The sequence below is a fragment of the Silurus meridionalis genome, chromosome 4 (genome assembly GCF_014805685.1).
Source record: "Silurus meridionalis isolate SWU-2019-XX chromosome 4, ASM1480568v1, whole genome shotgun sequence".
Classification (NCBI taxonomy): Eukaryota; Metazoa; Chordata; class Actinopteri; order Siluriformes; family Siluridae; genus Silurus; species Silurus meridionalis.
The window spans coordinates 3,593,199-3,620,610 of NC_060887.1; the positions used below are offsets into that span (position 1 = coordinate 3,593,199).

Genomic DNA, 27,412 nt, shown 5'->3' on the forward strand with positions numbered 1-27,412 from the left:
CTTTAAATCATTTATGATTTAGCATTACACACCAAAACATAGGATGTTCATCCTGGGAACAGAATCGGTGACACAAACTGCAAATGAAAAGATAAAGACAAACAAAACATACAGATTCCATTTCATTTTTTCCCTACATGCATATAATCCTTCATCATCACCACTTCAATCGAGGCCTTTATGGCCTGTCTTACCATCGTCATCAAACATGGCAACATACAAAGTATAATTCCAACAATCAATAAAAGAATCATTCCTAAAACAAAATAGTGTTCAACACTGTAAACAAACTCTTAATCTTCTCAAAAAAAACTTTGTTCAGCAGTTGTTTCACGTTCTCCAAGACGTCATGAGACATTTGTTTCTCAGTGCTTGTTCAGTATGTCTATTAGCAGTATTACAAGGTATACATAACAGTTTCTTCTCACTGAATAATGTATTCAAAGAGAATAAGAAAAATTCGGAGTCTAGTTAAAACTATGCACATATAGTTATAGAATTTAGACCTAGAGCAGGTATCAGGGTGAGCTAAACTAAACAGTCAAGTGAGTCAGATCTTCACCCCGGAGGTGGCCCCCTTTCTACTATAAAGAAAGGATCTTTCCGTGGGCTCTTAACTGTTTCAGCCCTGAATACTCACTTAGGTAGGCTTCTTAGGCCAACAGACCAATTAGTGCATAGAATAAGTGGGTGCTGTTTTGATCCTAAGGAAGAAATGCCAGTGCATCCCCTGACCCATGGGGTCGGGAAGGTTAGAACATAAAACTTTCAAAGGTTAGTTTTGTTGAAGATGGGGTCATTTTCATTTCTGTGAGTACTACCGGGAGAACAACAGTCCAATTTCGGCCTGTTTCAATGCAGGCTTTAGTAACACGTTCCTTAATGGTTCTGTTTGTTCTCTTTACCACTCCAGCTGACTGTGGGTGATAGGGAATATTAAAATGCAAATCAATCGCTAAGCTTTTAGCCAAAAGTTGTGTTACCTTCAAAGCAAAAGGTGTGCCGTTATCACTTTCAATCACACTAGGAATACCAAACCTAGAAATGATCTCTTTTGTTAATATTTTGACAACTGTTTTAGCGTTCTCTGTCAACTATAACCAACAGGTATCTCAAATTTCCTACAGGTGGCATATGTGTAACTATGGCCACTTTGGCAGGGAGTTGAACAGCTTTTAAAAAGTCGCCTATGAGATTAAAATGTGCTATGGGCTTTCCATCAGCTGTTTAAAAAGTCTTTTTGCTTCCATGTTTTGGCAAAATCATGCACAACACCATAAGCATACTTAGAATCAGTGTATATAGTCACTACTTTACCTTCAGACTACTGACATGCTCTTGTAAGTGCGACCGACTCTGCAGATGTGTATGGTAATGATTTAGATTCAACTATTACATCAGGTAATCTTACAACCGCATATCCACATAAATACACACCATCAGAAGTTTTGGAACATGAACATCTACATATAGACAATCCCCCTCTTCCAGGGCCGTATCTAAAAGATCGGGCCTACAAGAGGTCTCCTGTTTAATGTGTTTAAGGCAATCATGCGTCGTCAAAACCGTCTAAGTCAATATCGTCTAGCAGATCACGCAGAGCTACTACAGCTGAATGCGGCTGAGAAGAGGCTTAATAGTTAAGTTTTCTGTTGCCAAGAGTGTGGTTTCATAACCAGATCTACGTTGTGCTGTCATATGTTGTGTAAAATAGCTGTTACCTGATGTGAGGTGTACAGTATCAAAGGATGTGACAGCACCGTTTTCTCAGCATCCCAGACCATCAGAGCCGCAGCAGCCACTGCACGCAAGCCCGAGGGCAACCCTTGTGTTATGGTGTCTAAAGATTTGGAAAGATACGCAACAGGCGATATCTGTCACCGTGTTCCTGGGCTAGGATCCCCAAAGCCGTACAGAATCAGTGTGAGAACCATCTTAACAGTAACATATACAGTCATCAAGCTAAACCATATAATATCTTCTACGTCTCCATTGTTGCGCAATGAGGCGATTCCGAGCAAAAATTGCATTAACGTCAGATCCCGTGTTATGCGCTAAAACACTCCTGCCACAGACTGCCCCAACTTATCTCATAATTATGAGATACTAAGTCATAATTATGAGATACTAAGTCATAATTATGAGATCCTGGCTGTGAATTATTTTTTTTTTGTGAATGCTTCTGTACAGAAGGAATTATTTAAAAGTAAAACTAAATACATGGAATGGATATTAAAGTTAAACAAGACATTGCTTGCAAGTTTAGTTTAGTTTCAGAACTATAAGTTCTCTAAAACTGAAATGAGTGCATTTAGAGTTTTGTCCAGCAGGTGGTGCAACATTACTGAGTAGGTGCTTGATACAAACGTCCTTTCCTAACAGTGAAATACTCTTAAGTGGACATAGGCCTTTAAAAAAAAAAAAAATTTTAGTTTTGAAATTAACACTAATTTCCATTATAATGATCGCTAATATAAATGCATTGTGCATTAGCCTTTTTGGTTTTAATGCTGTATTAAAATTACCTACTTTCCTGGAGGTTTGGAAATACAATAGCACAAGACCCCCTGTGAAGGAGAAAGAAGGACGAAAAAGGGTATGTAAATTTAGAATTGGGTCTATAATTGGAATGCCTCGCTCGATGGAGATTAACAGAAACTCAAAGAAGCACGATTCATTACATTTATAACTTCGAAGACTGGGTTTGACAAGTTTTAACTCTGAAAGTTGACCTCTCAGCTGTAGAAGTGGAGACCGGTAATGTTGCATAAATGTTAGGAGTTCAGAAAGAGAGACTTAATCTCACTGTCTATCAGGCACTTTAGCATTACCTGGACATTACTTTTGGTGAAGGAGTAGGATGCCTGAAACACGAAGTTCTGTGAAGACCTTTACTTCCTCAATTCCTCAAACTGTTCTGACAAGTTTAACATCACCAGGTTCTACACATTGGAGTTTGGATGCTTGACTGTGTACGCCTTTAAAGATAATGTCAGTTGGACTAGTATTCTTTAAATCATTTATGATTTAGCATTACACACCAAAACATAGGATGTTCATCCTGGGAACAGAATCGGTGACACAAACTGCAAATGAAAAGATAAAGACAAACAAAACATACAGATTCCATTTCATTTTTTCCCTACATGCATATAATCCTTCATCATCACCACTTCAATCGAGGCCTTTATGGCCTGTCTTACCATCGTCATCAAACATGGCAACATACAAAGTATAATTCCAACAATCAATAAAAGAATCATTCCTAAAACAAAATAGTGTTCAACACTCGTAAACAAACTCTTAATCTTCTCAAAAAAAACTTTGTTCAGCAGTTGTTTCACGTTCTCCAAGACGTCATGAGACATTTGTTTCTCAGTGCTTGTTCAGTATGTCTATTAGCAGTATTACAAGGTATACATAACAGTTTCTTCTCACTGAATAATGTATTCAAAGAGAATAAGAAAAATTCGGAGTCTAGTTAAAACTATGCACATATAGTTATAGAATTTAGACCTAGAGCAGGTATCAGGGTGAGCTAAACTAAACAGTCAAGTGAGTCAGATCTTCACCCCGGAGGTGGCCCCCTTTCTACTATAAAGAAAGGATCTTTCCGTGGGCTCTTAACTGTTTCAGCCCTGAATACTCACTTAGGTAGGCTTCTTAGGCCAACAGACCAATTAGTGCATAGAATAAGTGGGTGCTGTTTTGATCCTAAGGAAGAAATGCCAGTGCATCCCCTGACCCATGGGGTCGGGAAGGTTAGAACATAAAACTTTCAAAGGTTAGTTTTGTTGAAGATGGGGTCATTTTCATTTCTGTGAGTACTACCGGGAGAACAACAGTCCAATTTCGGCCTGTTTCAATGCAGGCTTTAGTAACACGTTCCTTAATGGTTCTGTTTGTTCTCTTTACCACTCCAGCTGACTGTGGGTGATAGGGAATATTAAAATGCAAATCAATCGCTAAGCTTTTAGCCAAAAGTTGTGTTACCTTCAAAGCAAAAGGTGTGCCGTTATCACTTTCAATCACACTAGGAATACCAAACCTAGAAATGATCTCTTTTGTTAATATTTTGACAACTGTTTTAGCGTTCTCTGTCAACTATAACCAACAGGTATCTCAAATTTCCTACAGGTGGCATATGTGTAACTATGGCCACTTTGGCAGGGAGTTGAACAGCTTTTAAAAAGTCGCCTATGAGATTAAAATGTGCTATGGGCTTTCCATCAGCTGTTTAAAAAGTCTTTTTGCTTCCATGTTTTGGCAAAATCATGCACAACACCATAAGCATACTTAGAATCAGTGTATATAGTCACTACTTTACCTTCAGACTACTGACATGCTCTTGTAAGTGCGACCGACTCTGCAGATGTGTATGGTAATGATTTAGATTCAACTATTACATCAGGTAATCTTACAACCGCATATCCACATAAATACACACCATCAGAAGTTTTGGAACATGAACATCTACATATAGACAATCCCCCTCTTCCAGGGCCGTATCTAAAAGATCGGGCCTACAAGAGGTCTCCTGTTTAATGTGTTTAAGGCAATCATGTGCGTCGTCAAAACCGTCTAAGTCAATATCGTCTAGCAGATCACGCAGAGCTACTACAGCTGAATGCGGCTGAGAAGAGGCTTAATAGTTAAGTTTTCTGTTGCCAAGAGTGTGGTTTCATAACCAGATCTACGTTGTGCTGTCATATGTTGTGTAAAATAGCTGTTACCTGATGTGAGGTGTACAGTATCAAAGGATGTGACAGCACCGTTTTCTCAGCATCCCGGACCATCAGAGCCGCAGCAGCCACTGCACGCAAGCCCGAGGGCAACCCCTGTGCTATGGTGTCTAAAGATTTGGAAAGATACGCAACAGGGCGATATCTGTCACCGTGTTCCTGGGCTAGGATCCCCAAAGCCGTACAGAATCAGTGTGAGAACCATCTTAACAGTAACATATACAGTCATCAAGCTAAACCATATAATATCTTCTACGTCTCCATTGTTGCGCAATGAGGCGATTCCGAGCAAAAATTGCATTAACGTCAGATCCCGTGTTATGCGCTAAAACACTCCCCTGCCACAGACTGCCCCAACTTATCTCATAATTATGAGATACTAAGTCATAATTATGAGATCCTGGCTGTGAATTATTTTTTTTTTGTGAATGCTTCTGTACAGAAGGAATTATTTAAAAGTAAAACTAAATACATGGAATGGATATTAAAGTTAAACAAGACATTGCTTGCAAGTTTAGTTTAGTTTCAGAACTATAAGTTCTCTAAAACTGAAATGAGTGCATTTAGAGTTTTGTCCAGCAGGTGGTGCAACATTACTGAGTAGGTGCTTGATACAAACGTCCTTTCCTAACAGTGAAATACTCTTAAGTGGACATAGGCCTTTAAAAAAAAAAAAAATTTTAGTTTTGAAATTAACACTAATTTCCATTATAATGATCGCTAATATAAATGCATTGTGCATTAGCCTTTTTGGTTTTAATGCTGTATTAAAATTACCTACTTTCCTGGAGGTTTGGAAATACAATAGCACAAGACCCCCTGTGAAGGAGAAAGAAGGACGAAAAAGGGTATGTAAATTTAGAATTGGGTCTATAATTGGAATGCCTCGCTCGATGGAGATTAACAGAAACTCAAAGAAGCACGATTCATTACATTTATAACTTCGAAGACTGGGTTTGACAAGTTTTAACTCTGAAAGTTGACCTCTCAGCTGTAGAAGTGGAGACCGGTAATGTTGCATAAATGTTAGGAGTTCAGAAAGAGAGACTTAATCTCACTGTCTATCAGGCACTTTAGCATTACCTGGACATTACTTTTGGTGAAGGAGTAGGATGCCTGAAACACGAAGTTCTGTGAAGACCTTTACTTCCTCAATTCCTCAAACTGTTCTGACAAGTTTAACATCACCAGGTTCTACACATTGGAGTTTGGATGCTTGACTGTGTACGCCTTTAAAGATAATGTCAGTTGGACTAGTATTCTTTAAATCGTCTGAGCATCTCCCCAGCTAACAGGGAACCTTACCACAACTTTAACTAACGTTTCCTAAACGTTGTCTAAATGTAAAAAAAAAAAAAACGATGTTTATAGAACATTCTCATAACGTTATTTATACTTGATGAATGTTCTTCTAATGTTGACTGAAAACATTATCAATACAATGTTTTAGGAACCCCCTTATGACGTTATTTATGCTTAATAATTGTTCTGCTAATGTTGATATAAAATGTTATTAGAACAATATTCTCAGAACGTCCTTATGATCAGTGTTGGCAGTAACGCGTTACTTTTGACAGTAACTAATACTGTAACGCGTTACTTTTAAAAATAAAGTAACTCCGTTACCGTAATGTGCGTTACCCGTTATTTTTTTAAATGGATGAATTTGGGCTGAAGTGTAGACTACAGTCTGACCTGTTTACAGCAGAGACACATTGTAGGATTGGAGGATGAACCACTGTAAACAGGAAGAAGACGCACTGTGGGCGTGTCTCCGTTTATTCAGGTCTGTGCGGCAGTAATGGCGAGTCGAGGCGAGAGCAAGACGAGTTTCTCAAAGTGGAAATATGCTCATTATTTCACTTTAGTTGAGTATAAAGACAAAAGTCAAATGTAAGCTGTGTCTTTCTGGTTTGAAGCTCGTATCTACTGCGATAAACAGCAACTCCAATCTGTCGAAGCTCCTCCAGAAACTCCATGCCTGAGGAGCTAGAAGCTAGAAGCTAACCCGGTGTTCTGTTCTACATTGTTGATAGTTTTCATACTTCAGCTGTGAAAGGAACATTTTAAGAGCTCAACACAACAGCTTTTATGATGCAGAAGCCACTTTAGTTTTTGATTTAAAAAATATTATTCAGCTTGTTTTGTTATTTATTTCAGAAATCCTTGTGATATATTCAGTTACTTTTTGAACGAAGTACCGAGTAACTGTAACTGGTTACTATTTTTAGTAACGAGCACAACACTGCTTATGATGTTATTTATACTTGATGAATATTCTCCTAATGTTGATAGAAAATCAATTTTATCAATACAATGTTCTCTTCTGATGTTAATTGTATTTGTTAAAAGTTTTTGAAATGTTATTAAAACATTAAGAGCAACATTCATTGGATTTCATTACAATTTTATTGTTCTTGAATATTGAAAAAAAAAGTCTTATAACTTCAGAATGTTATTTTTTTCCATATCTGCTGAATATTTTCATAATATTATCATAAAATGTTCTGAGTGTTAATGAACAGTGTTTCTGTCCTGTAATTGTACTCATATTGTATTCTCATAATACTAAACGTCTAAAGAACATTTTATATTTCATAAACAGTGGTGTGAAAAAGTGTTGATTTCTTGATTTCTTTTTTTTTGCATGTTTTTCACACTTTAATGTTTGAGATCATCAAACTGATATAAATATTCGTAAAAGACAACACAAGTGAACACAACATGCAGTTTTTATTGTGTGAAAAAGTGTTTGCCCTCTAAACCTAATAACTGGTTGGTTTTCAAACCACAGTGAGAGCCATTATTCACAAATGGCAAAAACATGAAATAGTGGAGAACCTTTACAGGAGTGGCCGGTTGACCAAAATTACCCCAAGAGCACAGAGACCACTCATCCAAAAGGTCACAAAAGATCTGAATAAATGCTTGAACATCAACTGATTGTTATATCTGCTATCTGCCAAAGAAGGTCAATTATTTAATATTTTAAATAAATAAAAGTGAGTGTGCAGTTTGTAACCATGGTTTTAAATGTTTAGTGTTTTTTTGTAATGTTTTAGATGTGGATGAAGGCTGAAATGCTGATTGGTTGCCATTTTTGGTAGCCGATGAAGGTAAATGTGGTTAAGGTAATCAAATGAAATGGGGCAGTTGGTAATTGTGTTTAAGAAAATGTTTATTGTTGTCAGGATCTCCTGGGCACACTGCACTTCCGGTTTCATGGCGCTTCTCCGGTTCATGGTGAGCACTTCGGTCGTGACCATCTTGCCGTTTTTCCGCGCCTCGGTGTATATAAGGACAATCAAGAGTTTAGCTCCTGGCCAGATTATCTTACCGGCTTTCTAGCCCCTGAGATTATTCTTGCCATCCTGCCTGCTTTAGTTCCTGTTTCTGATCCTGATCATCCTGCCTGTTCTGGATCCTGTCCTTGACCTCTGTTCCGCCCTGCCTCTGGTTTTGAAGTTTGGACTGTTTTGGTTTATGTTTTGCTCTGCCCTGTATTGTACTGTTTTGCCGGTTTCTGGATTTTTGGACTGTTTTGGACTTTGGTTTTGTCTTCTCCTGCATTGCCCTGTTTGCCTGTTTTGACCCTGGATTGTTTTGGATTCTGTTTTTGCCTTTGCCCCTTGCTTTAATTATCAAATTCAGTTTTTTCCCCATAACCTTGTGTGCATCCTGCATTTGGGTCCTCCCATCCAGTCACTCTGCACCTACCGTTGCACCCGTGCTCGCTGACAAGTGTCTGAATAAAGCATATGATGTATTGTAATTTTTGTTTTTCTGTTTTAGATTTAAGTCAATTGCTGTTTCTCCCATGTTGTTTTTTTTTTTTGGTCCCCGGTCTCAGGAGTGTGCTGCATGGTGATTTTGTTTTATTTAAAAAAAAAAAGAATTTATATCCTTTATGATGCACAATTGATATACATTCCTGTTACGTTTCCCCTTTGACCTCTAAGCTAAGGGGTGTTTTGTTTACTTCCCGTGCACTGCAGAAATATAGTGATAGTGACAATACAGTGACTTTCCTTTTAATTGGTCCAAACAATCATCTTTAACTCTGATTATCTCCACTTTTATTGCTTATTGTTTTATTAAGTAAGCATGATTAACAAAAATGATTGCAATATAAACTGACTCCAGTCAAAATCAATTTACAATTAAATTTTTTTATTTTGATGTATTTTGTACAAAAGCACAAATATATTTGTAGGTTTCAGATGTATTTGATGGCAGGTGTCTATCCAGTAGTTTGTAGTGCAGATCCTAAATCACAAAAAAACAAAACAATTAGAGAAAAAATTACTTCATGAATTATAGGGTTCCTCTGTCTGTTTAAAAATAAAGAGAGAAAGAACAGCACAAATACCTCTAAAGTGAAACCATGGGTGATGCTCTATCTGCTCCAGGCTCGGACGGCCTGCTGGTTTGGTGCACAAACACCAACGGATCAGATGCATGCATTCTGTTAAACAATACACAGATACAGAAATCAGTAAAACATAGAGAAAAGAATAGAAACTTCACCTAATAAAGATCATGCTGTATAATATTTAATCTCTTAAAACAGTTATGCATAATATATAAAACTTTGAAATAAATATCATTGATTGCATATTAAATTATTCACACTTATAGCTGTTATAAGATCAAACAAATAAATGCTTCTTTCTCTGTTCAAGTAAATGTACAATAGAAACTTCAGCCTGCTTTGACTTATTCCATAACTTATCAGTCTTTGCAGTTTCTTACCTTCAGAATGCCTTCTGGAGAAACGCACATGACCATGTTTCACGTCCTTCCTGGTGTTGAAAGGCAGAGAGCCACACACCAGTCTGTACAGTGTCACACCCACAGACCAGACAGTCGCTGGTTCTGCCAAATACTTTTTCTTTTTAAACCACTCAGGAGGAGCGTAGCTGGGTGTGCCTGTTAATGACATTCCAGTTAGTAAAAGAAGCACACATCTCATTGCCATGCAAAACTCAGATACGTTTTCAGAGCTTTCAGATAATATACCTGTAAATTCTTTGTACTTGTCCTTGATCAAGTCTCCGCACCAAGTCAATCAGCTTAACCTTAAGAGTGTTTGTCTGAACCATGATGTTTTCTGGCTTGACGTCACGATGCAGAATTCCCCGGCTCTTGCAATGCTTCAGCGCATCTATCAGCTGAACCATCACTAAACGAGTCACAGTCTCAGGCAAGCAGCTGCCATACCTACTGCAGAACTGGTGGAGGTTTTCACATGGTTCGGGTCGTTCCAGAACTATGTAGTAGCACTTTGGCTGTTCATACCACTCCAGAATCCGCAGGATGTTTAAACAGTATGGTTCTGTATTGACGATGGACATCAAAGCTACCTCAGTGGGCAGGAAACCATGTCCAGGCTGTAGAAAAGAACGAGTGCTACATATTATAACCCCAAACTGCTTATAAAAGTGTTCTGAATAACGTGATTATTATTATTATTATTATTATTATTATTATTATTATTATTATTATTATAGTATAGGATATTGGTTATTGTTTTATGTACATTAAGACATGCAGAAGAAACTTACGATTTCCAGTTTTTCAGGTGCTTTACGTTTGGAGATGTACTTGATTGCAACCTAAAAAAATACAAATGTGTTTTGTGAAATTAGATGAAATTATTCACATAAATGATCTAAAAAGGATTTTTTATTTGGCCTTAGATGTTATATAATTTTAGCTGATCATAAAAGTGTAGTAATCACTTCTGCAGTTTTATTGAAAATCCTACATTGAGCCATGATGCCATGATGCTTATAACAATCAGCCTCTTTCTAAAGTCACAATCACGTATCAGTGAACACTGCCATTCCTGATCTTATGATTAAATATTCAGCATGATCACTAAAAACAGGCTTCCCCAATGTGTATTTTAAATTAAAACATATAATGAAGTCAGAGATATAGAATAAAACAAGAGAAAAAAGACTTACTGGCAATCCATCTGCTTTACGTACACCAGCATACACAGAGCCAAATCCTCCTTTGCCCAGCAGTTCTCTCGTCTCATAAACCTCCAACAAATGTGCTGTGAAAAAACATCCAAAGATGAGTGTCTAATTCACATAACCAGTCCTACTGCTGTTCATCCACTTCAACTTTCTTCTGCCTTACCAATGCCTAAATGTTTAGGAGGTAGTTTATTTGTGTTGGAGACGTCAGTTTTCTCTTCTATTATCTGTTTTTTCTGTCTCTTCTGATGAGGCTCATATTCATTGGGCAGGTTATCAGGTTTCCTTTTGCCCCTGAATGATGATTTGGGCTGATCGTATGCCCTCTTCTTTATGTTCCAGCTTCCAGTGTGCTGGTTGATGTATAAAACTAAATAAAGAAAGGGATAAGAATTATTATTTTTGCATAAATAATGTGGTGATAATGCAGCAACACACACACACACACACACACACACACACACACACACACACACACACAAAGTGTATATGAATACAGAGGTGTTTCTAATGAAGGGGACAGTGAGGGTACATCACATTCACAAACCCTTGGACAAGTTTGCATGTATTTTTTTTTTGTACCTAGTTTAGTTTTGTTGGAGACGTCCGTTTTCTCTTCTATTATCTGTTTTTTCTGTCTCTTCTGATGAGGCTCATATTCATTGGGCAGGTTATCAGATTTCCTTTTGCCCCTGAATGATGATTTGGGCTGATCATGTGCCCTGTCCTTTATGTTCCAGCATCCAGTGTGCTGGTTGATGTATAAAACTAAATAAAGAAAGTGATAAGAATTATTATTTTTGCATAAATAATGCTGTAATAATGCAGCAACACACACACACACACACACACACACACACACACACACACACACAGTAAATGAATGTAGGTGTTCCTAATAAAGATCATGCTGTATAATATTTAATCTCTTAAAACAGTTATGCATAATATATAAAACTTTGAAATAAATATCATTGATTGCATATTAAATTATTCACACTTATAGCTGTTATAAGATCAAACAAATAAATGCTTCTTTCTCTGTTCAAGTAAATGTACAATAGAAACTTCACCTAATAAAGATCATGCTGTATAATATTTAATCTCTTAAAACAGTTATGCATAATATATAAAACTTTGAAATAAATATCATTGATTGCATATTAAATTATTCACACTTATAGCTGTTATAAGATCAAACAAATAAATGCTTCTTTCTCTGTTCAAGTAAATGTACAATAGAAACTTCACCTAATAAAGATCATGCTGTATAATATTTAATCTCTTAAAACAGTTATGCATAATATATAAAACTTTGAAATAAATATCATTGATTGCATATTAAATTATTCACACTTATAGCTGTTATAAGATCAAACAAATAAATGCTTCTTTCTCTGTTCAAGTAAATGTACAATAGAAACTTCACCTAATAAAGATCATGCTGTATAATATTTAATCTCTTAAAAACAGTTATGCATAATATATAAAACTTTGAAATAAATATCATTGATTGCATATTAAATTATTCACACTTATAGCTGTTATAAGATCAAACAAATAAATGCTTCTTTCTCTGTTCAAGTAAATGTACAATAGAAACTTCAGCCTGCTTTGACTTATTCCATAACTTATCAGTCTTTGCAGTTTCTTACCTTCAGAATGCCTTCTGGAGAAACGCACATGACCATGTTTCACGTCCTTCCTGGTGTTGAAAGGCAGAGAGCCACACACCAGTCTGTACAGTGTCACACCCACAGACCAGACAGTCGCTGGTTCTGCCAAATACTTTTTCTTTTTAAACCACTCAGGAGGAGCGTAGCTGGGTGTGCCTGTTAATGACATTCCAGTTAGTAAAAGAAGCACACATCTCATTGCCATGCAAAACTCAGATACGTTTTCAGAGCTTTCAGATAATATACCTGTAAATTCTTTGTACTTGTCCTTGATCAAGTCTCCGCACCAAGTCAATCAGCTTAACCTTAAGAGTGTTTGTCTGAACCATGATGTTTTCTGGCTTGACGTCACGATGCAGAATTCCCCGGCTCTTGCAATGCTTCAGCGCATCTATCAGCTGAACCATCACTAAACGAGTCACAGTCTCAGGCAAGCAGCTGCCATACCTACTGCAGAACTGGTGGAGGTTTTCACATGGTTCGGGTCGTTCCAGAACTATGTAGTAGCACTTTGGCTGTTCATACCACTCCAGAATCCGCAGGATGTTTAAACAGTATGGTTCTTTATTGACGATGGACATCAAAGCTACCTCAGTGGGCAGGAAACCATGTCCAGGCTGTAGAAAAGAACGAGTGCTACATATTATAACCCCAAACTGCTTATAAAAGTGTTCTGAATAACGTTATTATTATTATTATAGTATAGGATATTGGTTATTGTTTTATGTACATTAAGACATGCAGAAGAAACTTACGATTTCCAGTTTTTCAGGTGCTTTACGTTTGGAGATGTACTTGATTGCAACCTAAAAAAATACAAATGTGTTTTGTGAAATTAGATGAAATTATTCACATAAATGATCTAAAAAGGATTTTTTATTTGGCCTTAGATGTTATATAATTTTAGCTGATCATAAAAGTGTAGTAATCACTTCTGCAGTTTTATTGAAAATCCTACATTGAGCCATGATGCCATGATGCTTATAACAATCAGCCTCTTTCTAAAGTCACAATCACGTATCAGTGAACACTGCCATTCCTGATCTTATGATTAAATATTCAGCATGATCACTAAAAACAGGCTTCCCCAATGTGTATATTAAATTACGACATATAATGAAGTCAGAGATATAGAATAAAACAAGAGAAAAAAGACTTACTGGCAATCCATCTGCTTTACGTACACCAGCATACACAGAGCCAAATCCTCCTTTGCCCAGCAGTTCTCTCGTCTCATAAACCTCCAACAAATGTGCTGTGAAAAAACATCCAAAGATGAGTGTCTAATTCACATAACCAGTCCTACTGCTGTTCATCCACTTCAACTTTCTTCTGCCTTACCAATGCCTAAATGTTTAGGAGGTAGTTTATTTGTGTTGGAGACGTCCGTTTTCACTTTTATTATCTGTTTTTCTGTCTCTTCTGATGAGGCTCATATTCATTGGGCAGGTTATCAGATTTCCTTTTGCCCCTGAATGATGACTTGGGCTGATCGTATGCCCTCTTCTTTATGTTCCAGCATCCAGTGTGCTGGTTGATGTATAAAACTAAATAAAGAAAGGGATAAGAATTATAATTTTTGCATAAATAATGTGGTGATAATGCAGCAACACACACACACACACACAGTAAATGAATGTAGGTGTTCCTAGTAAATTGAGTGCACATCACATTTGCCCAATGTAGCTGCCATTTTGTTTACAGACTATTTTCAGAATCTTTGTGTTGGTTCCTTGGACTTTTTATTTTCCAAGACTGAACTCAGAAATAAATTTAGATCAGTGAGATTTAAGATACAGAGGTTTGATCTGAAGTGTCCCACTTTGCCAGTATTTATACTAATTGGGTAGAGTTTATTCTGGTGACATGAGGCATACATTTCTTTTTAACTTTCCATTACGGTCAGGAACTGGACATTGAGTCCGTTTTAAACAAGGATGTTATGTAGTGTTTAGCGTCTTACATTTTTTGTGAAACATTCCAGCAGATGGCGCTTTATTCTCGGTTTTATTTTCTTCTTGCCCAAAATAACGCATCCAGCAGATATCGCTGTCCAGCAGTGAAAAGACGTCGCGTATCCATGGCAACATTTGATATTGATGATGAAACAGTATGTGTACAGTTTTGTCTCCAGGTAACGCCTCTGTTTAGTTTACATCTGAGGGGTTCCACTACCACTGCCCTGTATTTACACATTTATATATTCAATCAAGACAGAAGAAGAATGTGATATAAATATACACAGTACTCTGCATAAATAAAGAATAAATAAAAAAGAGTCCAAATTAATAAAAGTCTAAATTAATAATTTTGTGTGACCACATTTTCTCTGCAAATCAGCATTAATTCTTCTAGGTATACTTGCACACACACTTTTAAAAGTTCTGGACAGGTAGTTTGTTTCAAACATCTTGAAGACCTAACCACAGATCTAGATCTACATGTAGATCTTTTCTGTATCTGCAAAGAGTTTCTCCAAGTCGGGTTTAAATTGATCACCTGAAATCCAAACATCCCGATTGCCATTCTAAATATGAGAAGAACGCGGCGCAGAAAAGTAAAGTCAATCCGAGCATGCGCACTCTGTCTGTAGAGGACGTTTTGAAAAGGCAGGAAAGTTTTCCAGTGATGGTGCCAAGGCAAAAGGCATAACACAAAAAATTATGGATTTCATTGCCATTTAAATTGAATTTTCATTTCGGTGCATCCCTAAAATATTATCGTTGGTGTGGCCCTCTGACACAATTCAGGTTTCTCATGTGGCCCCTTGTAAAAATTCATTGCCCACCCCTGCTGTATATTCATCTCACGCATGCGCATTTGACGAAAAAACTTATTGAACTCGAGCGAAGTGAACACGCACATAAAAACACCCCCACAAAGTCTCTGTTTTCTACCCTGAAACACACACACACACACACACACACACACACACACACACACACACACACACACACACACACACACACACACACACACACACACACACACACACACACACACACACACACACACACACACACACACACACACACACACACACACACACACACACACACACACACACACACACACACACACACACACACACACACACACACACACACACACACACACACACACACACACACACACACACACACACACACACACACACACACACACACACACACACACACACACACACACACACACACACACACACACACACACACACACACACACACACACACACACACACACACACACACACACACACACACACACACACACACACACACACACACACACACACACACACACACACACACACACACACACACACACACACACACACACACACACACACACACACACACACACACACACACACACACACACACACACACACACACACACACACACACACACACACACACACACACACACACACACACACACACACACACACACACACACACACACACACACACACACACACACACACACACACACACACACACACACACACACACACAGTAAATGAATGTAGGTGTTCCTAGTAAATTGAGTGCACATCACATTTGCCCAATGTAGCTGCCATTTTGTTTACAGACTATTTTCAGAATCTTTGTGTTGGTTCCTTGGACTTTTTATTTTCCAAGACTGAACTCAGAAATAAATTTAGATCAGTGAGATTTAAGATACAGAGGTTTGATCTGAAGTGTCCCACTTTGCCAGTATTTATACTAATTGGGTAGAGTTTATTCTGGTGACATGAGGCATACATTTCTTTTTAACTTTCCATTACGGTCAGGAACTGGACATTGAGTCCGTTTTAAACAAGGATGTTATGTAGTGTTTAGCGTCTTACATTTTTTGTGAAACATTCCAGCAGATGGCGCTTTATTCTCGGTTTTATTTTCTTCTTGCCCAAAATAACGCATCCAGCAGATATCGTTGTCCAGCAGTGAAAAGACGTCGCGTATCCATGGCAACATTTGATATTGATGATGAAACAGTATGTGTACAGTTTTGTCTCCAGGTAACGCCTCTGTTTAGTTTACATCTGAGGGGTTCCACTACCACTGCCCTGTATTTACACATTTATATATTCAATCAAGACAGAAGAAGAATGTGATATAAATATACACAGTACTCTGCATAAATAAAGAATAAATAAAAAAGAGTCCAAATTAATAAAAGTCTAAATTAATAATTTTGTGTGACCACATTTTCTCTGCAAATCAGCATTAATTCTTCTAGGTATACTTGCACACACACTTTTAAAAGTTCTGGACAGGTAGTTTGTTTCAAACATCTTGAAGACCTAACCACAGATCTAGATCTACATGTAGATCTTTTCTGTATCTGCAAAGAGTTTCTCCAAGTCGGGTTTAAATTGATCACCTGAAATCCAAACATCCCGATTGCCATTCTAAATATGAGAAGAACGCGGCGCAGAAAAGTAAAGTCAATCCGAGCATGCGCACTCTGTCTGTAGAGGACGTTTTGAAAAGGCAGGAAAGTTTTCCAGTGATGGTGCCAAGGCAAAAGGCATAACACAAAAATTATGGATTTCATTGCCATTTAAATTGAATTTTCATTTCGGTGCATCCCTAAAATATTATCGTTGGTGTGGCCCTCTGACACAATTCAGATTTCTCATGTGGCCCCTTGTAAAAATTCATTGCCCACCCCTGCTGTATATTCATCTCACGCATGCGCATTTGACGAAAAAACTTATTGAACTCGAGCGAAGTGAACACGCACATAAAAACACCCCCACAAAGTCTCTGTTTTCTACCCTGAAACACGTGAAATCAAAGCATCGATCTGTTCTGACTGACACCCACGTGAAAGAATCCGCGATGCGCTTTGGGAAGAAAAGAGCAGACGTTGAAAGACTGCCGGTGGGAAGACACGTACCGAGATACACATGAGCGATAACAACGACCGCCGTGAACCAACATATACCAACAATAACGGACAGTGAGAGTGTGGAAGTTTAAATAGGAGCTGGTGATGATGATAAACGAGCACCATATGTGCGCAATTGAGCGGAGCTTCAGAGAAAGCGGCGAGAAAACACCTGACACGCTGAAGGGGCGAAGGGGCGTGGCAGGTGGATTCCTGACAGATAAACATGTACTGTATGTATTTTTATAGCATGCCTTCATCAAACAAATCGCGGCAACGCTGTTGTGTAAAAACCCTTCAAAACACGTGCATGCACATTCTCATTTATTAACGCACATCATGTACATAAAGAAATTTCAAGCACATTAATATATTGCCACTATATTGATTTTTGTTTATCTCGATCATCGGTTACCTCGATGCTTTCTGGCGACCCCTAGGACATCGACATAACCGGTTCCACTGTATTATTTTTATTATTATTATTATTATTATTATTATTATTATTATTATTAATCATCATTATTAAAGTTTTTGGGGGTTTATGAATGTTCCTTGCTTTGACGAGGATGTGTTGATTATATAACACCCAAATAACATTGTTTAATCAAACCAAATATTGGAAATTTAATAATTTTATCTCTTTGGGTTTCATAAATATGTAAATCTGCATATAATAATAATAAAATTAAATGAAGACCTTTATGTACTAAAGCACCTCAGTGCAATAAAGTATTACATTCTAAAGTCCAGCAAACACGACATGGGAGTCAATTCCTTGTAGCATTTTCTTGAACTTGGTTTGCAGGAGAAAATCTGGTTTTGTTGAAATAACAGGTTAACAGATGATAACTGGATAAATAACTAATGAATAAACTCAGCCTGGCTTCCACTATTTCCTATAACTTCATGGTGTGACTGATCAACTTTATTCCCCTGTAGTTCTCCTTTTCTCCTTCCTTAGTGTCCAACTTCTCTTACAGCTTTAACGGTCATCACATCTCCTTTACTGCAGGAGGTCCTGGGTTCAACCCCCAGTGGAGCCATGCTCTTGAGCCTTTTGGAATTCCTATTGTCCATTTCTGTTGCAAGCACAATGCAGAAACACCAAAAGTTGTTTATTTTTTTCAAGGATTTAGTAACAATTTGTGACAAATACATGAAGCTCATTCATGTTTGCTAGCTGCATGGTTCCACTGTGGGTCGCAGAAGGACCTGTAAAGCAGATGTGATGACCACTACCCTATGGATCCACACAATCACCTGCACCTGCATATGTTTCCAGATTGCAACTTTTCAGCTTTGACTCCACTGACTCCACGACCCTGCTTCAGTGAAGAAAGGCCTGAGAGACATGGTGCAGTCATAAAAACCTGGAGCTTAACACGCTCAAAACAGTGGAGATAATTGTGGATTTTAGGTGAAACCCCCTGCTCTCCCCCTACTCACCATCATTAACAGCACTATGGCAGCAGTGGAGTCATTCAGGTTCCTGGGCACCACCATCTCTCAGGGCATGTAGTGGGACAATCACATCGACTCCATTGTTAAAAAGGCTTAACAGAGGATGTACTTCCTTCACCAGCTTAGAAAGTTCAACAGGAGTTGCTTTAATAACTGTCTGGTTCTGCTCAGCTGTAAAATCAGACATCAGAGGACTACAGAGGACAGTTTAGACGGCTGCAGTGCTTATCGGTGTCCTCCTGCCACTTTTCAAAAACTGTATACATCCAGAGTGAGAAAAAGAGAAAATTGTGTTTACACTACACAATGGAACCAGTTAAGGGACCCTAATGGTGGAATTTCTTTCCCGCTAGCAGGATACGGTTTATTTTATATTTACTTTCATTGTGTTTTTTATTTAAAAATCTTGGCCACCTAGCACATGGGACTCAGCTTTTGTCTCTCTCCTTACAGTTTTACGGCCACTTTTGTGTGTGAAGCAGAGGTGATCACAACCACGCTATGGTTTAAAAGAAGAAGAAACACAATCTTACATTATATTTGTTTTATACATGATTCCACTGGGAATCAAACCCAGAACCTCCTGCATGTAAAGCAGAAGTGATGAATTACTACACGGAACCTGTTTTTTTGTTTTTTGCATTAAGTGCATTAAGATGCTGGAGATCTTTCACCGGTGGTCATGAGCCTACTGTGTGTGGTCTTCTGAGGAAGCAGCATTTTACTCAGTAATGTCAGCAGCAGTAATAAACTCATTTGCATCGCTAAAACTATTATTGGGCAAAACCTTTAATTTATATTTTTCCAGTTAGATTTTGAGAGATGTTTATCTTTATGCACATTGGACATAATCCTTCTCAGCAACAGGTTCCATAGTGTAGTGGTCATCACGCCTGCTTTACACGCAGAATGCTTTGGTTCGAACCCCAGTAGAACCATGCACTTAATTCTGATTCTACTTCTGGAATGCTGTTACAAGCGCAATGCAGAAAAATGCCAACTTGTTTTTATTTGCAGAATTGTGTTCAAATTTTAGGGAATATCTTCGCTTTCTTAACATAACTGTTCACAAAAATATAAACCTCATTCATGTTTGCCAGCTGCATGGTTCCACTGGGAGTTGAGCTCAGGAGTTTCTGCATGTAAAACAGATGTGATGACCACTACATTATGGAACCATACAGTCAACTAAACAGCATGAATGAGCAGAAATATCGATTCAGGCAAAATGTTCTCCAGATTGCAACTATACAGCTTCGAAAAACTTGTTTCCAAATGTACCCTCAGCTTTCTGTTCTCGGTTGACAGGATCCAAGTTCTTTTCAAATTCTGTAGTACATGATTAATTCAGTAATATGAGGAAGATTAATCCTTATTATTGATTCTCATAGAGTGGCTAAGAGGAGCTACTCTAAAAAGCTGTAAAATCAGTTTTCAGCCAACGACCCTGCTTCAGTGAAGAAAGACCTGAGAGACATGGTGCAGTCATAAAAACCTGGAGCTTAACACGCTCAAAACAGTGGAGATGATTGTGACATTTGAGTCAGTGAATTTTCTAAGTTGAATTAATATTTTCCCAGTTAAATTTTGAGAGATATGTTTCTATTTATGCACATTGGACATCAACCCTCTCGGCAGCAGGTTCCATAGTGTAGTGGTCATCACGTCTGCTTTACACGCAGAAGGTCCTGGGTTCGAGCCCCAGTGGAGCCATGCCCTTGAGTCTCTGATTCTATATGCTTTTAGTGCATTGCGGTTACAGGGCCCATGCGCACGATGAACATCAGGTGAGGGTCTCTGCCCGAGATGGTTCCTCCATATGAAGAAGGACATGGGTGAGATGCAACCTCCCTGTACTCATTAAAACTGGATATGCTGAGAGAGCTTGATGTGGTCGTTCATGGGAAGAAAATGTGAATGACATTGTAAGGGGGGACAGACGGGTCGACCTGTTAAGACAGATGTGGTGTAATAGAAGCTTCTGTAGTTGGTCACGCTCAAAGCGATTCCTGTAGTGAAACACAGAGCAACGTTCGAAAAGAAACTCATTTGATTGGCTAAAACTATTATTGGGCAAAACATGGGGACATTTGAGTGAGTTCTCTAAGTTTAATTCACATTGTTTCACTGAGATTTTGAGAAATGTTCCTATACTACAGCTTTTAAGGTAAATATTTACATCCTGGATTCTTAAGAATACAAGTGTGAACTCAATCTGAATCTGATTTTGATAAGCTCACATCTTCAATGTTTCTTAATAATGTTAATTAATAATTAATGATATTTATCTATATCAGGGTGTCAAACTAATTGCACAGGGCAAAACAAAGCCCACTTTAGGTGGAACAGGATAAACATTTATTGAACACACTAAAACAATGTTTTTTGAACATAAATATTAATAAAAACAGACAGGAAAATTATTCCAGAACAAATAAAATTTAACTTTAAATAACAAAAATATTTTGCTCATAAAATATATATCATCAAAAACATCATTCTGAGAAACCAAGAGCAATTGGAGAAACATGAAGCTCAGCTGAGGGCACTTTGGGTTCTGACTATGAGAAACAGCAGAAACAGAAAGCTGAACCTCTACAAGCCCAAAGAGTCGCAGAAAATCTCTGAGGAAACAAAGATTCTTAGGTGAGGGAAGAGAAATGAGGATGGAAACCCGAGAGAGAGAGAGAGAGAGAGAGAGAGAGAGAGAGAGAGAGAGAGAGAGAGAGAGAGAGAGAGAGAGAGAGAGAGAGAGAGAGAGAGAGAGAGAGAGAGAGAGAGAGAGAGAGAGAGAGAGAGAGAGAGAGAGAGAGAGAGAGAGAGAGAGAGAGAGAGAGAGAGAGAGAGAGAGAGAGAGAGAGAGAGAGAGAGAGAGAGAGAGAGAGAGAGAGAGAGAGAGAGAGAGAGAGAGAGAGAGAGAGAGAGAGAGAGAGAGAGAGAGAGAGAGAGAGAGAGAGAGAGAGAGAGAGAGAGAGAGAGAGAGAGAGAGAGAGAGAGAGAGAGAGAGAGAGAGAGAGAGAGAGAGAGAGAGAGAGAGAGAGAGAGAGAGAGAGAGAGAGAGAGAGAGAGAGAGAGAGAGAGAGAGAGAGAGAGAGAGAGAGAGAGAGAGAGAGAGAGAGAGAGAGAGAGAGAGAGAGAGAGAGAGAGAGAGAGAGAGAGAGAGAGAGAGAGAGAGAGAGAGAGAGAGAGAGAGAGAGAGAGAGAGAGAGAGAGAGAGAGAGAGAGAGAGAGAGAGAGAGAGAGAGAGAGAGAGAGAGAGAGAGAGAGAGAGAGAGAGAGAGAGAGAGAGAGAGAGAGAGAGAGAGAGAGAGAGAGAGAGAGAGAGAGAGAGAGAGAGAGAGAGAGAGAGAGAGAGAGAGAGAGAGAGAGAGAGAGAGAGAGAGAGAGAGAGAGAGAGAGAGAGAGAGAGAGAGAGAGAGAGAGAGAGAGAGAGAGAGAGAGAGAGAGAGAGAGAGAGAGAGAGAGAGAGAGAGAGAGAGAGAGAGAGAGAGAGAGAGAGAGAGAGAGAGAGAGAGAGAGAGAGAGAGAGAGAGAGAGAGAGAGAGAGAGAGAGAGAGAGAGAGAGAGAGAGAGAGAGAGAGAGAGAGAGAGAGAGAGAGAGAGAGAGAGAGAGAGAGAGAGAGAGAGAGAGAGAGAGAGAGAGAGAGAGAGAGAGAGAGAGAGAGAGAGAGAGAGAGAGAGAGAGAGAGAGAGAGAGAGAGAGAGAGAGAGAGAGAGAGAGAGAGAGAGAGAGAGAGAGAGAGAGAGAGAGAGAGAGAGAGAGAGAGAGAGAGAGAGAGAGAGAGAGAGAGAGAGAGAGAGAGAGAGAGAGAGAGAGAGAGAGAGAGAGAGAGAGAGAGAGAGAGAGAGAGAGAGAGAGAGAGAGAGAGAGAGAGAGAGAGAGAGAGAGAGAGAGAGAGAGAGAGAGAGAGAGAGAGAGAGAGAGAGAGAGAGAGAGAGAGAGAGAGAGAGAGAGAGAGAGAGAGAGAGAGAGAGAGAGAGAGAGAGAGAGAGAGAGAGAGAGAGAGAGAGAGAGAGAGAGAGAGAGAGAGAGAGAGAGAGAGAGAGAGAGAGAGAGAGAGAGAGAGAGAGAGAGAGAGAGAGAGAGAGAGAGAGAGAGAGAGAGAGAGAGAGAGAGAGAGAGAGAGAGAGAGAGAGAGAGAGAGAGAGAGAGAGAGAGAGAGAGAGAGAGAGAGAGAGAGAGAGAGAGAGAGAGAGAGAGAGAGAGAGAGAGAGAGAGAGAGAGAGAGAGAGAGAGAGAGAGAGAGAGAGAGAGAGAGAGAGAGAGAGAGAGAGAGAGAGAGAGAGAGAGAGAGAGAGAGAGAGAGAGAGAGAGAGAGAGAGAGAGAGAGAGAGAGAGAGAGAGAGAGAGAGAGAGAGAGAGAGAGAGAGAGAGAGAGAGAGAGAGAGAGAGAGAGAGAGAGAGAGAGAGAGAGAGAGAGAGAGAGAGAGAGAGAGAGAGAGAGAGAGAGAGAGAGAGAGAGAGAGAGAGAGAGAGAGAGAGAGAGAGAGAGAGAGAGAGAGAGAGAGAGAGAGAGAGAGAGAGAGAGAGAGAGAGAGAGAGAGAGAGAGAGAGAGAGAGAGAGAGAGAGAGAGAGAGAGAGAGAGAGAGAGAGAGAGAGAGAGAGAGAGAGAGAGAGAGAGAGAGAGAGAGAGAGAGAGAGAGAGAGAGAGAGAGAGAGAGAGAGAGAGAGAGAGAGAGAGAGAGAGAGAGAGAGAGAGAGAGAGAGAGAGAGAGAGAGAGAGAGAGAGAGAGAGAGAGAGAGAGAGAGAGAAAGTGAGTGACATGTCCTACATAATAAAGTACAAAAATATCAGTGATTATTGTAACTGAATATTTTTATTCCTTCAAAATAAATAAATATCTTAAATATAGTGTGTTTTGTTTTTATTATTAAATTATTATTGTACATCATTTAAATTTAACTAAGAATTAAATACATGATAAAATGTTGGGAAAACGGACAAAGTAAATGATAATAAAATAAAGGTTCTGTTTAAACCCAATTTTACATGAACAGAAGTTAAAGTAATAAAATAAACAGTTATTGAACAGTATTCACAGCATCAGTTTAAATATTAAATCACAATAACACAGAGATTAAATCAGTTTACAATACATGAGTTCTTCATGGGTTCATCTGATCAATACTATAAAGTTTAGTTCCAATGCAGCCTCATAACATCATAGTTCAAGTATAACTTTTGACAACTGCAGTTAGTAGAAAACATCAGAAATAACTATTTATTATATTAATTTTAATAATTCAGTCCATTCAGTTTGGTCAATTCAGTTAGAAAAGATTCGGTTTGATGATTTCACCTTAGATTCAGTTCAAGTGACTCGGTTCAAGAGTTCAGTTCGGTCACTTCTATTCAAAACAATGAGGTCGACCGAGACTGAATCCATAGATAGTTCAAGAAATTTCCTTTCAGCAGTCTCTCAAAAGAAACCAGCAGGTGGTCAGAATGTTCTACTCTGTTCCTGGGTTAGTTTCAGGGTTCACCTCAGTCAGCTTCATCTGGTCATTTATGATTCTACAACATTCATATAGTCACTGGGTCAACTTCCGATTGTGTAATCTTCCTCTGTAATCTGTACATGCGAGAGTGTGTGTGTGTGTGTGTGTGTGTGTGTGTGTGAGAGAGAGAGATAGAGAGAAGAGAGAGAGAAAGTGAGTGACATGATGATGTCACAGGCAGAGGGCGGGCATCTAGGTGTGATGTCACAGTGTGACACGTCTATATAATTCAAAGCTTTTTTGTTTCTCATTTGTGAATTTACCAATTGTAAGTAAAGAGACACTAAAATTGACAACCACCAAACAAACAAACAGCAGCAAGAAGCAGCAGCGATTAGCAGCAACTAAAAAACATTACAAATTCTCTATTGAACATTTCTTATACAGGTACCTGGTAAGTCGTAAATAATTATGGCAGAATATTGTAGATTATTTAGTAGAAGACTCGAAAAGTACAAAGTCATTATTTAGTGACATTAGCATGGGTAACTAGTGCTAGCTTTTAGCTTTTATAGTTTAACTTTTATATTAATCCAACAAATGTACCTAATAATTAGTATAGAATCTATTAGATACAATGAAGTAGCTTAATTTAACCTATTTATCCCATATTTTAATCAAACTCATGTAACCTGTTTACTCCAAGTATAATTAACATAATATACTAATAAATAGAGTAGGGTCAGACTGGGACTACAATTTTAATAATCCTTGCAGCCGTGGCATGTTTTATCTGTTGTGGAATTCCTTGTCATTGTTTAGACAATACGACAGCTCCCAGTGTATAAAATTACAGGTGAAGAGTCTTCTACAGAAAACATCTCCACAGATATGGATCAAAACATCTATGTGGATTTGGATGGAGGGATTATGGCTAGTCAATGAGAAAAATGACTGTAACAAACGTTTCCTTATAACTAAAAGCACTAAACCCTACGCTTTAATTCTGATTCTTTGATTATATGTATATAAATCATGTTGTTGTTGTGTGTATTTTATGCTGTGTGCAGGAACATGGCAGCTGGTGAACAAGGAGGTGTTCTATCAAGGCTGTGCGCATATCAAGCATGTGCTGAGGGGTATCGCTCAACTTTGACACCTTAGAGCCCCTGTGTTTTGTTTCTTTTCTTCAAGCCTGTGGTGCCTGGAGCAGCCACCTGTCCTGGTAACTGTGCCATCAATTCGTAAATGGTTCAGGTTTCCTCCAGAAAAGGTCCGTTTGGGAAACTGATGGACCGGTTCAGACCGGTGATGACATTCTGCACCACGCTGACATGTTCTCCCCAGATGGAATGTGATAGATTCCATCCAGAACTCTGTCTATGATCTTCCTGCAGGACTTCAGCTGATCACCGTATCTTGTGCGTAGGGCTATTACCCTTGCCCAATCTCTTTGGAGTTCCTGCCCGCCGCTGGTTGCTCCGAGCACTCACAGTTTGTTCACGGAATTTGTCATGCAAAGCACCTTTGTAACGTACTACACCATCACCTTCTGTGGCTATTTCATGGACAACTGAACCAGTAACATCGTGATTGGAAGTCCTATCCTATGTCGCAAATTTCATAGAAAAGACTCAATGATATCATTGAAATGTTGTTTACAGTGCTGTGGTCTTCACTGCAGTCTCACCATTCTATATCTACTAAAGCTGGATCAGACAGCTGATTTTCAAACATCTTTTTTTCAGATGAAAGCAAAAAGAGCTTAAACTGCTCAGTCTTTTGATCAAACATGTCAAGTCTACTTTAAATCTGTAAATGGTCATTTGTGTGTTTCACTATATCAATAAAATATGTATTTTTTTAAATGAATAAATAATTGTGTCTGCCTGTGTTTTGTTTTGTACTGTAAAAACACATTTTAAAAATTAACACAACATTCTACACAAATAAAAAATATATTTTAACAGTAAAGTATGTTTTTAATAATCTAAATAAAACATATGTTTCAATGAATATAAATCATGTGAAACCAAGTGAAGCACAACTTTCCACTCAGGTCATTATCTTTAATGAGCTGCACAGCTGTATTCACATAAATATTTGTTATCACACACACACACACACACACACACACACACACACACACACACACACACACATGCCCGGACAGTGGCATTAAACAATGCGATTCCACTGAGATTATTCACCTTCAGCTCTTTGAAAGATGACACACTACACTAAATCTCTTCAGATGGTTTTACAGTGATAAACACAATTTCATTTAACAGTAAACAATAACATAAAATTTCTCTGAGCAATTTTTGAAGGGGACACAAATAATCAGTCAAATTGTACTTACAGTATAAAGAAATCCCCACAGTGCTTTGTTTCTATCATTATTATTGTAGCAGGAGTCATGCAATCACAATAATAACAAACTGCTTTACATAAATAAAGTAAACTATCATAAAAAATAATCACAACAATAAACAAGAAATAAAAAAAATGTAACTTTTTCAAATTCATTGACACTTAAGAACAGAATAGAAAATGATTATACAAAAATACATCAGTTATGTGCACAGTGATCATTTATAAATACACAGATAAACAATATGCAATTGTGTGTTATGTTAACATTATACCAAGTGTCTCAAATAAAACACTGTATGTCCTTTTGGTGTGTTAGTGTTAGTGCACTATGCTACAAGCTATTGCATAAGCTAACCACTAGATAAGTGATATCTTAATCTCTAATAGAGCAGATTCATGGAAAATTACATCCGAAATCAGCATTTTTACTGCAACTAATTTATGAATGAGTGCATCATTACCAAAGAGAATCGCTTTATTTAATGAATAAACTTTGTTAATGGAGTTGAACATTAATTCACAGACACACATGACTCCTGTGTGAGAATGAGATGAACAGAAAGCAGACAGTTCAAACAGGAAATGTCAACTGTTTTAAATGCTAAATTTGTTTCTAATTCTTTTTCATCCTAAGAAGATTGTGATTCCATGAGGATCGCTTTGCATTTTGAAGATTTAATCCACCATTTGGACTTTTCCATGTTGCTACATGATTATTAAGTCATTCTGATCATATAAACTCAAATTCTTTGTAGACATGCCTAGCTTTTGTCAGCATTGCCTGTTTAAATTGTATGCCCCAAATATTGTTGACGTTTCTACAACAG

The 27,412-nt window shown here is 38.3% G+C and overlaps 2 protein-coding genes, 1 non-coding gene and 1 pseudogene across 3 annotated transcripts in view; 2 read left to right on the forward strand and 2 right to left on the reverse strand.

Annotated features, from left to right (window-relative positions):
• The window catches only part of LOC124384578 (zinc finger protein 850-like), a 1,373,244-nt gene that overhangs the window by 565,405 nt on the left and 780,427 nt on the right, over window positions 1-27,412 (reverse strand). The gene's annotated exons all lie outside the window — the stretch shown is intronic.
• LOC124384668 overlaps window positions 1-27,412 on the forward strand; it is a 920,651-nt pseudogene that overhangs the window by 555,603 nt on the left and 337,636 nt on the right.
• LOC124384590 (serine/threonine-protein kinase pim-1-like) lies at window positions 8,645-14,863 on the reverse strand. Its single transcript, XM_046847571.1, is given in 10 exon segments — window positions 8,645-9,008; window positions 9,112-9,207; window positions 9,495-9,671; window positions 9,762-9,802; window positions 9,804-10,132; window positions 10,307-10,357; window positions 10,712-10,806; window positions 10,893-11,099; window positions 11,312-11,497; window positions 14,369-14,863. Coding segments are annotated over 10 exon segments (1,335 nt in total). The 5' UTR covers window positions 14,496-14,863; the 3' UTR covers window positions 8,645-8,982.
• On the forward strand, window positions 20,409-20,481 carry trnav-uac. The gene has a single exon. It is a non-coding gene; the product is annotated as a tRNA-Val (tRNA).